General features: G+C 40.4%; 1 protein-coding gene across 5 annotated transcripts in view; it reads right to left on the reverse strand.

Annotated features, from left to right (window-relative positions):
• Positions 1-17,588, reverse strand: part of form3 (FH2 domain-containing protein formin 3) — a 290,254-nt gene that overhangs the window by 65,790 nt on the left and 206,876 nt on the right. For all 5 annotated transcript variants that reach the window (XM_083119204.1, XM_083119202.1, XM_083119201.1 and 2 more), the window contains exons 3-5: positions 10,246-10,361; positions 4,038-4,197; positions 537-570 (exon numbers count right to left, since the gene is read on the reverse strand). In XM_083119204.1, coding sequence (XP_082975330.1) covers positions 537-570; positions 4,038-4,197; positions 10,246-10,361 — 310 coding nt within the window. The remainder of the gene's footprint in view (positions 1-536; positions 571-4,037; positions 4,198-10,245; positions 10,362-17,588) is intronic.

Consider the following 17,588-nt stretch of genomic DNA (forward strand, 5'->3'; position numbering starts at 1 on the left):
CAAGGAAGCGAGTATTTCAGGATCTAGGTGTCCCATTTTTATTGCCGGTGACTGTACGTACATAAACATGTAGAATAAACCCAACAAATATGTAATACTATATTTCGTAGTCTTCTGTCAATTTCCTTAATTCATGTCTATTTTCTTTTGTTTTCTCAAAAAATTCGTCAAGGTCACTTGCTGTTGTTACTCCCTGAACTGCTGACATGTAGTTGATATGATAGATGATTCTCAGAATGAGAAGGACTTATGAAAAATATGGTAGCAGAGAAGAAAGAAATACTAAATACTTGTTACACAAATACATGCTTTGTCATGAAAACTAGAGAAATGTAGCAAATATCATATTTTATGTAAATATATGTACTCCAAGGAAAATACGTAATATACCTCAAGATATGAAAAATATTTAACATGAAATTCGTGTATATCATTCCTACCGATGTAATTCGCCAACATTTACCATTTTTGCTCGAAAAAAGGTAATTACATTAAATTCCGGACCCTACTTATCAGTCAGTGTAGGAGTATCTTACCTTAGATCATTGACAACCTCCAGAAGTTTCAACCCTGGAACGGAGAAAAGATTGATTTAAGCATGAACACTATTTAATAATAATAACAAATGCACCATTGCCTTAAAAACTTAACAGTGGTTCTGAACACATCTGCCACATCGGAATACAGCAGTGCGTGGTATCCAAAACAAAGCAAGAAATTGAATTCGCATGCTGCCAACTTATGCACCATTTGCTGTGTGATATAGTCGTATATGTTGTTAGCACGCTGTCGTCAAACACCTGGTGCTGGGTTCGTGGAGATTTAAGGATCATTCAGCTCACTTTTTTTCAGCATCTGTGAGTTGATCTGGAGGAATTTTCGCATTGCATGTCACCGGGACCAGACACAGCGGCCATAAAATTTTTAGAGCGTCTCGTCTTGAATGCTAGATAGGGAAGCAAAACAAAAGAAGGTACACGCTTTACTGTGTCTAGCTGTGTTGCCACCTCAGAATCCGAAAAGAAACATCTATACTATGGTAAACCTCACACAGACTATTTCCACTCTTTAGCAGCTGTTTTAAGCCCTCGTAAGAAACCTTTTCTAAATGTCGATGCCTCGATCCCAAAAAATTTACTTGTAAGTACATTTTCAATTTTTAAACGTTATACATTAATTAACATGTCCCCTTTAAACTAAATATTAATAAATAAATTCTTGCATAGTCATACACAGTAAGAGTTCGGTTATGTCTAGGCTGGTTCACTATAAAATTAGGTTGAAATTAGTTGTCGACCGCTGGATCTAGTGAAATCTTGTAGTTTCTTCAAGCAACAGCATCAATTAATTTGGTAATTTCTGTTGCATCTGGAATGCCGAAAAATTCCAATTAATCAGAATATTTTCGCCCAAAATATCTGTTATGAAAACTGCTGCACAAACTAAAATGACAAATTTCACGAGAACCTCTCGCCGCATGGTGTAACCACAGACAAATGTGGTGTAACTGATCCCAGGAACCGGTACCAGGCTGCGGCCCAGCGGTTGAGAAAAACTGCTGCTATTCAAGAGAATCAACAGTAAAGACCAAAATAAATTAACAAAACTGAACTATACAAACAAAAAATGTATAGTGTATTGCCCATCAGGAAGCTGGTTCAAGGAATACAAGTTGATTTTATTTTCATTGCCAAATCCTGACAAGTACAACAAACACTTAATTTTCCCTTGTTTTTCTTCAAAATTCCGTAACTTTTTTGTGATTTTTTCACTCTTACGTTGATTTTCCTTAATTTTTCAGGATTTCCAGCTTAGTGAGAATTATGGAGGAAAGGGATTCCAGGGATTAACGCCTCTTACTAGACCCGAATATATCTGGCCACGAAGACGCTTCTTCGAATTAAGAATTATTTCATTGGTAAGAAATATGCTATTACAGAGTTATAACTATTGGTAAATATTGTGGATAGAGAAAAACGTATCAAATACATAGGAACAAATTGGTACGAGACGTTGGTTGACAACTCAAGAGCAAGTTGTGGATAAACCAGTTCTGCTGAATGGGATTATACATAAAGGTACAGCTCTCGCTTGTGTATTTGCACCGTCCCATGAAGACAGAAAGAGGAGTGTGGAGGTGATGCGATCAGCATCAAGCTCCGGCGTCCTCTTCAAGATAACACTCAGCCTTTCATCAGTGTAGTACCAGCGCCTAGGTCGTGGGAGTCGAACCCGAGTCTCCCGAGTGGCAGTCAGACGCCCAACCGATTGGACTAAGTTATCTCTTCATGTGTGCGCGTTACGTGCAAGACAAGCTGGTGCTCAGTGACAGGAGAAATAGTCTCCACTCTGGCGTCTATTCTTAGATCACGGCACGGGAATGACTCTTCTTCGAGGAAATATTCGCTCTTTTTTGTCCCTTTCTGTGCCCTATTTTTTCAGATGCAAGGGAAAGAATAAAAAGCTTTAAGGAAGTGGCTCCTCCCTCATAGCGACGGTGGTGACATTCGGGAACGCAAACACCGTTCCCTGCCTCCCCTGATCCCGCTCTCCTGACGAAACTCAAGACCGAGGATTATTGGTTTATTTTCGTGAAGTGCCTTCAAACAAATTCCAAAGGGTCTTCCCATATAGACTCCGTAACAATAGCGTCAACGATCTGCTGTGTTAATTCGGTAAGAGCAGTCGATCTATGACATTAGGTGGTGATAAAAGCATCATATGATAGTGGCTGTGTGGTGTACGTACCAGGATGAAACTCTTAGAGAGAGAGGGGGGAGAGGATTTTAGAGAAGACAGGAAGAGAGGAAAAGATGATTTTAGAGAAGGCAAGATGAGAGGAAAATAGGACTTTAGAGAAGACTGGAAGAGAGGAAAATGGGATTTTAGAGAAGACAGGAAGAGAGAAAAAGAGGATTTTAGAGAAGACAGGAAGAGAGAGGAAAGGAATTAACGATAGATTAAGAGAGACATAAAATGATAAAAAATAGAGAGGGGGATTAAGAAGGTGTGAAAATGGGAGAAAGAGACATAGGAAGAGAATAGGAGATAGGTAGCATCATATAGATAGTGACTGTGTGGTGTACCAAAAAGAAACTCAGAGAGAGGGGGGGGAGATAGAGAGGAAAAGTGCATTTTAAAGAAGACAGAAGAGATAAAAGAGACCAGAAAGAGAGAGAAACAGAGAATGAGTGAAAGAGAGATTAAGATAGGACAGGGCGCCATAAAAGGATAAATATATAGAGATAGATAGAGAGAGAGAGAGAGAGAGAGGGGGGGGGGAGAGAGAGAAAAAATAAATGGGAGAAAAACAGAGACATAGACGTAGGAAGAGAATGTGAAACAGGCAGCTCTTCAACTAACATACTGCTCTAGGGAATGAACCAATCAACAATATCGTTTCACATCACAGCGGCATGACAAGCAACAAAACCCTCCATTGGTGAAATTCTAAAGTGACATGCAACATGTGTCGCTTGTCGCTTTGGTGTGAAATCTATCAAAGAGTGACAGAGATAGAAAAAACATGAGTCAGAAATAGATAGAGGAAAGAAGATGAGTAGGAGAGGGGGGGAGAGAGAATAAGAGATGTGATAAAGAGACAGAGAAAGGTTGAAATACCGAGAGAAGAAGAGAACAGGAGAAAATACAGAGAATAAGAAAGGAAAATTAGAAATAGCCTGAGAGAGAGATAGATAAAGGGAAATGGACATTCTTGAGAGTTTTACTTATGGTTTGTGTAACTACTGATTTCATGGGTACTTAAGTAAAATCAAGGTTTTGAACTTAATTAAACAAGAGGAAAGTACTCTTATGTGTAGGGAAAATGTAACACCTATATTCTGCACGTAAAGCTAAATCAAGATAAACATCTATTACAGAACACTAAACATAAATGAAACTTCAAAAGTTCAAAACAGATAAAGAGCAAGGTAGGTGCTCGTACAATATGTGCAGTTGCATTGCCTTGTATCAAGACAACTCTTGCTGTTCTACATATGTTGACGTGAGGAGATTCGAAAGACAAAGGCACTAACCGATGAACTCGTTCCTGACGTGTGTCCTGTCCTTGAGCTGCGGCGTGGAGATGATGATGCAGTTGATGAAGGCGACCAGCGCCGTTTTGTAGTCGACGGAAGGTGCGGTCCGAAGCTCCGAAACGATGATCTTGAATCGATACCTCTCGAACTTCAGCTCCTGCAATGATATGTGAATTCATTAAAACATGAGTGGAGGTAAAATTTACCGGTCAATTTATGCTGTTTTCGAGCCGTGCCCATGTGATCTATCGATTCGATACCAAATATAAACAGCTTAGAGGGCCGAAAGCACTTTCTAAAATAATAATTATAATGGCTATGGTTGTCAATCGGAAGAATTTGGTGTGACTTTGCCCTTATTCTTCTACAGTACTGTGGAATCTGAAATTGGAGAGTAGATACAACATTCATTCCCTTGACACACGAAACGGAACTGTGAAGCATATGGATATTGTAAGGTTCCGTGGCTTGGGACGAACTCAGCGGCGTAAGGTACCACTTTGCTCGTACCAAGCTACCAAAGATAAGAATGTTTCCGACTCTACGGCAGATTTCAGACCGAAGAAACTAGAAACACGTGAAGTTTCTGTGTGAATTCTCCCTACCACGCCGCACTGAAAATAATTCATATCCTGACGTATGCTGCAGCCCGTTTAACTAAAGCATTGTGCGGGTTGCATATGCTCCAGGCCTCTGAACATTAAATTCACTTTGTGTACAGAGAGTGATGGAAACAAACTCCGGAAACATGGGATATCGCTTTCTTGGAATGTTTCGTGCGCATGCGCTAAATTCTACGTATAAAACGAGTGCTTATGGTTAAAGTGTTAATCAGGATGGCTACAGATAGGCCATAAAAAATCCCTGATAATTCTAGGCTTTTCTGTCCACAACTGTCCTATCTTTCTTTCATTCTATTACGGTTATTTTACCTCGTTTTTTTAACCTCTGGGTTAATCGCGACGATGAGGATGGACGATAAACTGATGAAATGGGTGACGGAACAAACAAAATGATACATCCATGCCTTTGAAACTGGAACCTTTAGCTTCGTAACGCGTCACACTGTCAACGAAGGCTGGCGTCTTCTGAGTTTTAAAGAATTAGAATATGGATGTTTGGTCATTTTAAATTCAAGTGAAATTTAATATTTAAAAAATTAAGACGCTTATAAAATGATTTTTTGACTTAATAAAATGAAACAATCTAAAATTAAGCAAAATTGTGTGTGCTGTGTGTAGCAATTGATTACCATTTCTACCTGGCCTCCGTGGCAAAGTGGTAAGCGTAAGAGAGCTTTCAGACCGAAGCGACGCGCGACACATGTCGCTTAGGAACGAACCAATCAACAGCAACATTTCAGCCGAATGACAAGCCACATAAGCCTGCGTTCGACTGTTCCTCAAGCGACAAGTGTCGGTTGTATCTTCGGTGTGAAGCCCGGCGTTTATTTAATCGTTTTACCATTCCCTCTCATCGTCGTGGTTAACCAAAGAGGCTAGAAAAGAGACCAAAAACAACCGAAATATTACCATTTCTGGTTGCCTTTACATTGATTCGATCTGCAGAATACTACTTCTGAAGCGAGATTCGAATCAGTATCAGACAGACAGAGACGACCGGACAGAATCCGAATGAACATGACGTCACCCCTCGAAGCGTAATTTAGTTTCGCAAGCATGTCCGTTGGGTGCGGGGGGTCAGTGCGGGTCGAGGGGCGTGTGGGTTGTAGCTGACAAGGCTGAGAGGCGACCTTTCCAAGACAAAGAAGCTGCGGCGCTCGCTTCGCCTCTCACTTTCGCTCAGTTTCCGACGAATTAGCTTGTCTGGACACAAGCAGGAATCTTAACAATTTCAACAGATATTTGCAATTTCTCTGAACTATAGCTCTTGTCTACTCTTAGGGAGGGCGCTCTACATGCTGGCAAGGGGAGCAGGGAATATGCAGCACACCAACCAGACAACAGCGGTGGCGCCGAGAGTTACGACGCGGCGGGAGAGTTACTACGCGCACCTCGTTCTACAGGCTGCTGCGTTTCTTATCGTGCCGTCGTGGTTTACGTGGTTACATTATACACTGTGTGAAATGTAGGGGAAGTTCGTTGGATTCATGGGTCATGTTTGGCTGAAGAGGATTAACCTATTTTATTTTCTTTCGTTGCATTTAACACTACATCTTGCTAAATTTTACTGCATTCTATACCCCTTTTTTACTATTTTGTGAAAACTGAATCTACGACAAACTAATAAATGAAGTGAAGATAGATGCTAATTTCCAACGCTATTTGTTGCTGATGAAACGATGGTCAGATTTGGAACGTCGCGCCTCGTGTGCTAACATTTATAGTTCGTACTTTACTTGATCGCATCCTTCTATCTGACAGTAAATTTTAGACCTGGACGGTAGCTATACATGCAAATAGCGACCCGCCTGCAATTTCGGCCCGTTGTATTATATTTTATTTTATATTTATATGTTAGGAATGTTCATTTGTCTGTTTATGTGGATCTCCGCAAAATGCAACTATATCGATATGAATAATACCCACAATGCCATCTGTTGAGAACTTTTGTTTATATGTTTTTTCATCTTTCTATGTCCAGGGTTTTGGGGTGTAAATGTATCAAAACTTTAAAAAATTAACACCCCACGCCCCTTGGAAGTTGAATTTCGGAAAATTCTCCTCTTAGTGGGCTCTTGCGTCATAAGCGGATGGCCATAATTGATGGCCAATTAGCAATGGCAAACCCTTTTATACAGGGTGTCATTCAAATGGCGCCCGCGGACTACAGAGAGATGTGGAGGACATCAAAACAATCTATCTCCGTACCACTTTTGTTGTTGGTACGTCGTTTCGACGCTACGAACGTTCAAAAAAAGCTAGTTTTGACGCCTGAATGTTGCAGCCCAACATAACATTTCGTCGAATCTGTGACGTTGCATCCTGTCGTGTAATGGCGTGTGCCAGTGTTGGAAGGAACACATTATGCTAAAAATGGCAAACTAACAACCACATCAGGTGTTTGGAAAATGTAGCGAGTTACGCGTCCAGTAAGTCAACGGGAAGTAAACCTACGAAAAACGGTGGATAAACAATGCATCCAGAAGGAAGTTGTGGGAACTTAGGGAGAGAAACGAAATCTTGCCACATAAGTGTCCAAGGGTGGAACCAGAAATTGCTGAAATGGGGAGAGGCGGCGACCTCCTACGATCAATAGCTTTGTTCATTTCGAACATTATCCGAGTATCCAGATGCTTATTGATTAATTGAGTTCGTGTTTTAAGTCCACTTTATGCACAGTAAGGCTAATCGGGACTGAGTTCACGGTTCAAGTTTTGTAAATTCGTCTTGAAATAGTCTTTATAAAGATTCAAATGATTGATTTGGTTAATTTTACTTCGCTTTTCTGCCACTTTTCGTTAACCACTACGATGAGGACGACTGATAATATGATTAACTGGAATTAAAGACACTCACAAGAAACACTCATACCCAAGCCGGTATTCGAAACAAGGTTGCCCGCTGTGCTAATCACTCCACCAAGATGCAAATGATAGGGACCAGCTGAGGTGGGTGCGGAGGGATGATAAGGTTCCACCGCTCCTCCTTACCTTTTTCGCAAGTCACGCTCTGGGGGGGGGGGGCTGAACACCATTTTTTAAAGGGGCATTACAATTGTATGTTTAAGGTCAGTGGTGGCAATTGGGTTCCAAAATGTGTGGGGGGGGGGTACAAGGAAAGTTTACTTCCTCTTGGTAGACAAGACTTAGCTTTAAGAGGCCATAGTGTGATAGTGTGGAGGCAAAAGAATGGGGAGCAACTATCTTCTAAATCGTCGACACTGTTTAAGGCTGTCATTTCAATCAGAACGTGAAATCGGAACATTTTCTACCACTCAACTCCTCTGTTTCCATGCATTAGCATTGTGTGCCGGAACCATCTCAGTATGTGTGTTTGTCCGTTTCTTCTCATCAGGCATCAAAACATCTATGGCGTCTTGAGTGTTTTTACGAAGCTGTTACACATGCACGGGATGGACAATTCACTCGACAACGCGCGATTCAAGCTGTGGGCTGCGAACTGGATGCAGACAGTTCTCGAAAATTTATCTCTGATTCGTGCCTGAACACCACTAATGTGTCTTGTCCTCCCATGTTTGCAGCTCTTATAAAAGCCGAAACCCACCAAATTGTTCATATTCACGCCTAAGCACTCGCAAGTGTTCAAAATTGTCTGTTGAGTGTGTGTCGAACCCAGTAGCCTTAAACGAAAGTATTTTTTTATGCCATGAAATTCTCGGACTGCATACACAAAATTTGGTCCTGGCACAACTAAATCATCACTCAAAACTTTGATTTTCAGATGATCTGTGCAGCTTATTTCTTTTTTAATAAATCGCTCCAATGCCCGGCCCGATACTGTCGAAATATTCACTTTACAGAGAGAGACCTTCGATCTCTTCGTCTTTCGACCCGAACTACTCGTAGCACTACATTGAAGCTCCGGAAGTTCCGCTGTCGTCAATGTCTTTAAGCTTTGGGCCCGAACTGGAACTAGTAGTAGACTTCGTTACTTTACGGTATTTAGTCCATTTCATTTTCGAATCACTAGATCTTATAAAGCAACCAACGGACACTGACTGATCACTACAACTGTATGAATTGTCACACTTACCTCTGAAGTCTCCACCTATTCTGTTGTACAGATCAATCGGGAAATTGAAGCCGCGTATTAATATCCTCATTATATTCTAGAACGTTCCGCAGATAAAACTATTTGTAAATATTACCAGTAGTTCGACTCTTTCTCTTATTCAAGAACGTTCCCTCTCGCGCTTTCTAGAGATTAAAAAATTACAATGAATCCAAATCGCCCTACGGGTGGCGCTACATCTGTTGTGCAGCTTCCAAATGCTGACAAGTCTCTACACAGTGTTCAAGTTCGAAACACCGAAAGCGTAAGAAAAGTTTAAGTGCAATATTATCAACAACAGGTTATAGAACATTCTCTGTCTTGGCTTGATAAGTATTTCTCTCCTTATATTATCGTCACATTATTCAAGAAGACAAAAACATAATTTTATCTAGTGTAAAATGAAAAAAATCCTGGTGGGGTGGGGGCACGAGTCACCTGATCCCCACCTTGGATACGCGCTATAAACAATAACAGGGTTATAGAACATTCTCTGTCTTGCCTCGATAATTATTTATCTCCTTAAATTATCGTCACATTATTCAAGAAGACAAAAACCTAATTTTATCTAGTGTAAACTGAAAAATTTCCTGGGGGAGGGGGGCTCGAGACACATGATGCCCAACTTGGATACGCACTATTAACAATAACAGGGTTATAGAACATTCTCCGTCTCGCGTCGATAATTATATATATATATATATATATATATATATCAAATTATTATCACATTATTCAAGAAGACAAAAACCTACGTAATTTTATCTAGTGTAAACAAAACAATTTCCTAAAGAGAGATGGCTCGAGCCACTGATCCCCACCTTGGATACGTGCCATTAACAATAATAGGGTTATAGAACATTCTCCGTCTTGTCTCGATAATTATTTCTCTCCTTAAATTAACGTCACATTATTCAAGAAGTCAAAAACCTAACTTTATCAGTGTAAACTGAAAAATTTCCTGGGGGAGCGGGTCTCGAGCCACCTGATCTCTACCTTGGATACGCGCTATTAACAATAACAGGCTTGTAGAACATTCTCCGTCTTGCCTAGATAATTATATCTCTCAAATCATCATCACATTATTCAAGAAGCCAAAAACCTAATTTTCTAGCGTAAACTGAAAATTTTCTGAAAGAAGGGGCATTGAGCCCCTGATTCCCACCTTGGATACGAGCTGTTACCAATAACAGGGTTATAGAATATTCTCCGTCTTGCCTCGATAATTATTCCTTAAATTAACGTCACATTATTTTCTTTAACACCACAAGAAACAAAAAATCTCATTTTATCTAGTGTAAACCAAAAACTTTCGGGAGGGTTCGGCCCCCTGAGCCCCCGTTGCATACGTGCCTGGTGAAGAGTATGGGGTATGAAAGAGAAAGAGAGAGAGAGAGAGAGAGGTAGACACAAAAAGGGGGAGTTGAGGAGAAATGACACACACATCACAGACAAACGACGACACACTCCGACAAAAACTATATTAATTAATAACAGAGAGGTTTTCTCACCTTATAATGCTCGAGTGCATCCAGTGCTCGGTTGTATCCGTCGACGCTGTACACGCAGAGGGCTGAGAGAAGCTCCAGAACTTGTTTCTTCACCGTCACATTGTTTGTCTCCAATGCTGTGAAAGAGAAAAATCAAATATTATTCTACTAACCATGTTAACTTAATTCCTATTTACTATGTATTCATAGCGAACTCAACAGGTGCTATTGACACTAAAAAAAGGCCTCAAATATTGAATTTATTTTCAACATGAGTAAACCTTACAGAATAAAAAAGAGGGAAAAATACAATGATTTATTACAGACCAAGGACACTATCTCATATTTATCCTATAACATAGGGATTGAAGATCAAATGAAGATCTGCCGTTGTAGGACATGAGCACGGGTTTTTTGTCTGCCTAGTGTCGACCTTGAAATAAGCAGGTCGCACCTACACGAGAGTTCCCATTCCACCCCCAGAACTAACTTGAAACATCATTCTAATGAAGAGTTTGACCAATGTTGCAAGGTGTATGAGAATTATCATGGGCACAGTGGTACTGAAGTAAATAAATGGCGATAATATTGAACATCTTCAAACTCTGCGACATTAAAAAAACTTGTCCCCTTCAAGAAAGAAAACAATGAAGGTCCAGTACCATTATAACGAGCAGGACTTGAGAATTAAAAAGACCTCTACGATAGCATAGTGGTTTAGTCAGTCGCCTGGTAATCAACGAGTAACGGGTTCAATCCCCGGAGGAGATACGTTGGTTGCAAATTGGTTCGGTGGAGAGTTGGTTGGTGTCACAACCCTCCTTTGACCCAGTAGTCCTAATATGGCAAAAATGAGGGCCGACTACTAAAAAAAGGACACGTAACACCTCCCTTTCGAAAATCGTGGCACGGCACTCTGAAGATTATATTAGAATGCTTTCCGATTTCCGAAAATGATGACTTCTTGGGAAAGGATGGGTGGGGGGGGGGGCGATCGCCCTATCTTTTAATACGTATATGCCTTCCGTTCATTCGTTCTGGTGAAATTTCCCAACTTGTGATACATCCGTTAGGTGGCGGGGTCGTTCCTGAAACGTTTCGTAGTGCCAGGAGAACAGCCGATAGGTGTCATACTGGTTCTCGCACTGGGAGCCGTTGCGATCGGTCACCGATAGAGGGAGACACACCTATTCGCGTGGGTGGCGCCTCTAGTGGCAGCCGCCGCAGATAACATCTCGCGAGGAAACCCGAGAACTGCTTTCCGCGCGTCAAAATATTAAAAAAAAAAAAACTTGTTCCTTACCACGCCCCTCCCCGTTCAACAGTTTCTCAACATTTGTTACTCGAGACGTTTGCAAATTGTGCTGTCGTGTCGCTTAAATGCACATCGTAAGCTGTCTGCATTATTTGCTTGACTTGTTTGAAGAAACGTGTTTTGTTCGTATGGCACACACAGCAGCAGCGTCTCATTTTCGGTCTCGACTCGAAAAAAAGAAGATACAATTTTTTAAAGAAAACTTTAACAAACTATGTAGATTAAAGAAACCTCATATAACTTATGCATAAAAATCCCTTGATGTGTGTTCATAAATAGTAAACCCATTTTCAATTGGGTGAAATTCGTATTTTCATCACACATGTTCTTTTACAAAAATCTCAACGAAACAAGTCTCTCATGAGTCCCTGTCTCGTCTTCAATTTACAGACATTTATCTCGTTCTCGGTCACGTATAGGGATGGTATATAGAGACGAGACGGTCGAATCTCTCTTATAGAGTTGAAAATTCCAGTCTCGTCTCGTCTAGAGATAGTAAGTGACTATCCACATTCAAATTGACAATTATTATGAACTAATTTAGTGATAATTTTTTATAGTATTTGCAACATTGATACATATTTATTTTGCTCAAAAGTTGATAAAAATGGAACATCTAGGAATGGCTGATAAAAGAATGCTATCTTAGTGATTGTACAAATGACCTAATAAAGTTATATACTAAAAGTTAGTTTTGCGCAATCTGTGAACTTAACTAAATAGTAATTTGGGACTAGAGAATAGCTTAAGTATCGAGAAAAGACGAGAAGAGACTTCGTCGATTCTCGGTCTCGAACAACAAATCTCGGTCTCGTCTCGAAGTAATTATATAGCATAAACAACGTGTAAAGCATGTCACCGCACAAAATTTCGTCTCGACGCTACGAACCCTAGAAAAAAGATACTTTATGATGAATATATATGCAACCATGAAGCACAAGTTCACATTTGTAACTAATGGCTTTATAATTACAACAAAATATGTGATTAAAAATATATAAATATCCGTTTTGGCATGAAGTAGCACAGAAAAATAGTTTTTTTTAGGTTGGTAACTTTTTAAAAGTTCGTACCAAAGTCTCTAACGAGACTAAGAGTGTGGGACACTAAGTCTCGATTTCAAAGATATGTATCTCGTTCTCGTTTTAGAAGTCCCTTTCGGTCTCCGTACTGTCTCTAACAGGGAATGAAATCCACAAGAAGGATCTCCCGAATATCTTGAGAGAATTTCGGAACAGATCAAAGGGAATACCAACCTTCTTTCCTTTTCGAAGTGAGAAAAATTTAAAAAGAAAATTGTTGCTCCGACGAGATCCAGCGAATCGTCCAGTGAGACAATGGAAGAAACATACTGCAGTACGTCTGGAGGCTTACGTAAGGACTATTTTCGGCTTTCAAAAAACCTGAGTACCTCTCCTCCAGTTGACGTTGGGCAGCCCGTTCATAGGATTATAATGTTGCCGATTTCCGTATAAGGAGAATGCCAAAGGCATGGTTTGGTAAACCAGCGAGTATGCAAGGTCAGTGCAGACCCCGTCTTCTTTCAATATAGACAAAGAGCATCTTCATGGCAACTTTTCAGAATGCTTGTTTGCGCTCACTGCTTGGATCATCGGCGTATTAATAACCTTCTCTTGCGGGGGGATTTTTTTTTTTGTTTAGCTGTCGCCCATACACGCCCATGTCGCTCGTATTTGTCAACGAAGATTTAGTATTAGTTTTACACGTCTCCAAGGCACAGGCGGTGCATAGAGATGGGCACCCTTTATTGCAGGCCCCGCACCCTCTTCGGCACCGCCAAATTTCTTCAGTAAGGTTTGTAGTATACATCGTGATTAAGTGATGTGTTATTCGCAAGGAGATGGTTGGAATGGCTCATAATAAGTGACTGCACGTGGACCCCAAAGACTTTTTCTTCTTAAGGTATACAGGCACTAACTCCAAGTCGAAATTATATGCGGATCAGCAATAGCAGGTCTGTGCTAAAATCCATCAAACTTGTGCAACCCTACATACAGAAATCAACTAGATAAGAAACAAAAATAAATTAAGGTTTTCATTTGGCTCTCCCTTGTATACGAGGGTCACTATTTATATTTTGAGCCTAACAATGAAAATACAGGAATTTGGCAGGATTTCGCCGCCAAGTTGATATTCAGCGATGAAGCAAAGTTCCACTTATCCGGCAACGTGAATCGTCATAATGTGCGATTCTGGTGCACGGAAAATCCACGTGCAGTCGTGACAGTTGAAAGAGATTCGCCAAAGGTGAATGTTTTCTGTGCAGTGTCACAAACAAAGATGTATGGGCCGTTTTTCTTCGCTGAGCAAACTGTGACCGGTAAATGTTACTCAGTGCTGACTGCTGACTTCTTGTCTTCCAAAAAGACGGGGCACCCCCTCATTGGAACATCCCAGTTCGTGACTACCTACACGATGAACTTCCGCATCGCTGGATTGGGCGTATTTGTGAGGATGACCTAGCTTTGTTCCCCTGGCCTCCCAGATCTCCTGATTTAACGCCCTGCGACTTCTTCCTGTGGGGGTACGTTAAGGACCTTGTTTACGTACCCCCACTACCGCAATCCTTAGTCGAGCTCAAAGAACGCATCAGTGCTGCAGTGCAGACCATTGACAGGACTATGCTACAAAATGTATGGAATGAGCTCGAGTATCGTCTGGACGTGTGTCGTGTAACCAAAGGGGCACATATCGAACATTTGTAGAGGGTGTATAAACTTGGTGAGTTTGTGGTTCTTTTCATATATCTTTCATGTGTTCACGTGTAATACTTTTGAAAATGCATCAAATGTGAATCTGATTCTTTGAAGACGCCATAAAACACACTTTAGTGCATCAATCGATATGATGCATTTAGTTTTCTGTGTGCATGCCCAGGCCGGGATTCTACACCAGGACTCCTGGTGTTGTAGTGCGCTGTGCTAACCACTCCGCCACGGAGGTTGGCTCCCAAACTATACGTCCAGTCCAAATTAGCCACTATCAAGTTACTGCTGTGCAATCATATCTTTGTTTCTGTTTTGCACAGCCTCCTAGTACATAAAAGAAATTACGAGAAATCATTTACACTATCCTTTTTCTTCTTAATAATTATATTACTGTCTCGTTTCACATTCTATATTTTGGTCATATTCTGCGTTGCGGTTATATTTGTACAAAAATATAAATCTTGATATCGCACTCTTTTTACCAGGAGCGATCGCCTCCACCTCTACCCTTAAGATCCTCATTGACGTAAGACTTCGCAATATCGAGAAAAATATTCTGTTTTTATTCATATTCCTCTTCAGTTTCGTTTGCTTCCACCTTGGCCAAGACAGTTCTGGAAGCAGTGGGAAAAATATGATTGTGTCTGCTTCCCGAGTATACTTCGCCTTCTTGGCTACACTCCCAGTGAGCGATGCCACAGTTGAAAGGTGATTTTCCACCCTCCGCCGTCTGATAATTTGGTTAAGATTCCACAAGGGAGAAGAACGGCCCACAGGACTAAATCTACTAAACATTCAATAATTCGAAGTGTTGACAAAATGATGCAGAGGTTTCCAAAAAAACAACAGAAGGAGATTCGGCTCTTTGAGATTTTATCTTTAGCTTGTAAATTTATTTTTGTGAGATATGATATGTAATATTTCAGTTATTGTTTTAAAAAGATTACTTGCCCTTTGTTTTCACTTATAGTAATCAAATTGGTTAAAATATTAAAAGTTTTCTTTGACCTCAACCCATTCCCAAAATCTAGGCCCCCGAGTACGCCACTGCTATGTGCAGCAAAAGGCGCTATATATTCGTTATAACAAATGCAGAAACAAGCACATAAGCTTAAGTGCTCCCCCTTCTGCAAACTACACTCTTCATAAAAAGCTTGGAATATTGTTATATTAGGCACAATAAGTTTGGAATATTATTGTTTGGCAATAGGTGATAGGCACGGTGGCATATGTCGGCGAACAGACGATAACGTCCACCAGACAGATACCATGTGTTGGTGCATTAAAAGGCTGTGTCTTTCGCTTATTGTCTAACGTAACAATATTTCAAGCTTTTTATCAGGAGTGTATAATAATTTGTATTAATTTACGGATGATTTTATGTTGCTAAGAAGCTACTGTGTTCGAGGCTAACCTATAACTGATGCCCCCCCGATGAAATAATACTGTCTATCGCACCCCTTATTGTAATCTCTGCACCCCATCCGCACCCACAGATTTCAGAAACCGGCGTCGTCCATACTCCAGATTGATAGTCCATCGCTAAAATTTAAATGTCAAAGGTTTGAGCTCTATTTACTCCTTCAGCCAACCTCCATGGTGGAGTTGTTAGTACAGCGCGCTACGCTGTTCGAATCCCGGCCTGGGCACGGGCGTCTCTTCATCAATTTCATCATATCATCACGATTAACCAAAAGTGGCAGAAAAGCGATGTAAAATAAAGCCAATCAATTTATTTCATCCTATGTTAATAGATGATTGCTCACCTTGAAACGTCTGGGGCCTCACCGATAGCGTAACAGTAACGTCTTCGTCTTGTAATCAAGGGGTCCCGGGTTCGATACTCGCTGGAGGTACATTGTACAGTGGTTCGCATTGCACATTAAACTGTAGGTCCAGTCCCGATTAGCCTATATGTCCATAAAGTGGACTTAAAAGAACAATTCAAAGATTTAGACGTGTCCGTGACCGTTACCGTGACTTGCGGCCCAATTAATGGGAGAAAGCAGCTCTGCATAAAATAATTGCTTAAATGAAATAAGATACTATGAACAAGGATCGGCTTCCCTGAATAATAAAGCACTATATTACATCTTTCAGAAGAGAACCTGACATACCAGAATTGGATGACTGAAACCACTATATATATTTCCAGTATCCAGATGCTGTCTACCAGTTGAGGACTGTGAGTAGAAGATTGAAGACAGAAGAGGAGGCTTGAGAACTCCCTATTTTTCGGGGATGTCTCTTCAATATAATTCTTATGAATATCTACATTTCTTCAGATCTAAGGATTCCTCATCAAGTGCCATTATTATTCTCTTATTTATGGGATCTAAGGATTCCTCTAATATCTTACTCTATATTCTCATTCTTATATTGTATTCTTATATATTCATTATTTTATTTCTATGTTATATGTATCTTTATATTTCATATCTTGTTTAATGTTTGGAGCTACTCAATTTCACAATATCAATTTTTCAAAAACGTCTTGGTTTACCAAGACTCAGAGTACTTGCCTCTTCTCTCTTACGTGCCTTCTGACCTCTCCACTGACCAAGTTAATCCTTATATTCTATTCCGGGATACGGATACCACACTCAGATAAGATCAAGAAAGATCTGAGTAAGAGGGTACCAAAAGTGAGAGTGGCGAGTGGAGGCGGAGGATCGCCGCTCCGTATGCCACCGTGACTGGACAATCGCGACGTATTAGACTAGACAAGATTTTGCCGAATTGAGTTTGGAAAGTTGTCTGGTTCTTTGTCCTGTCACGACATACTCCTTGTCTCGTTTTTGTCTCGAATTTCGAATTAAATACAAAAAAAATATGTAAACAAATGTATTTGAAAGAACTCTACTTATTACATTACTCACACATACACAGCCGGTATCTATAAAAGAGCTCAATGCTGTACTATAGGCCTATACACGTATAACATGTATACGAGTGTGCCTGTGTTTAATATTGAAGACGCCAATTAAGTATATTTTAACGGTAGAATATTGTAAATTCTATTGTAAATTATACGGTAACTTCTGCAGTGTAGAAGAACTTTGCCTATTGAATTCACAGGGGTGCCCATCACCCTCAAGGCCTATGACGCACTCCCCCCCCCTTCGCCCCGCCCCCCTTATGCCAAATTACATACTCTTAATTATTTTGGCCAGACAAAATTTGAGGAACAATATAATACAGACATCTTTAAGCAATATATGTTTACTTTAGGTACTGTAGGCTCATTTTCATGTTTGCTAACAAAACGTACACAACTGCTCAGGTTCACTGCCATTGTTAGTGTGCTGAACCTTATTCTT

The sequence above is a fragment of the Lepisma saccharinum genome, chromosome 3, assembly GCF_977018435.1.
Source record: "Lepisma saccharinum chromosome 3, izLepSacc3.1, whole genome shotgun sequence".
NCBI lineage: Eukaryota > Metazoa > Arthropoda > Insecta > Zygentoma > Lepismatidae > Lepisma > Lepisma saccharinum.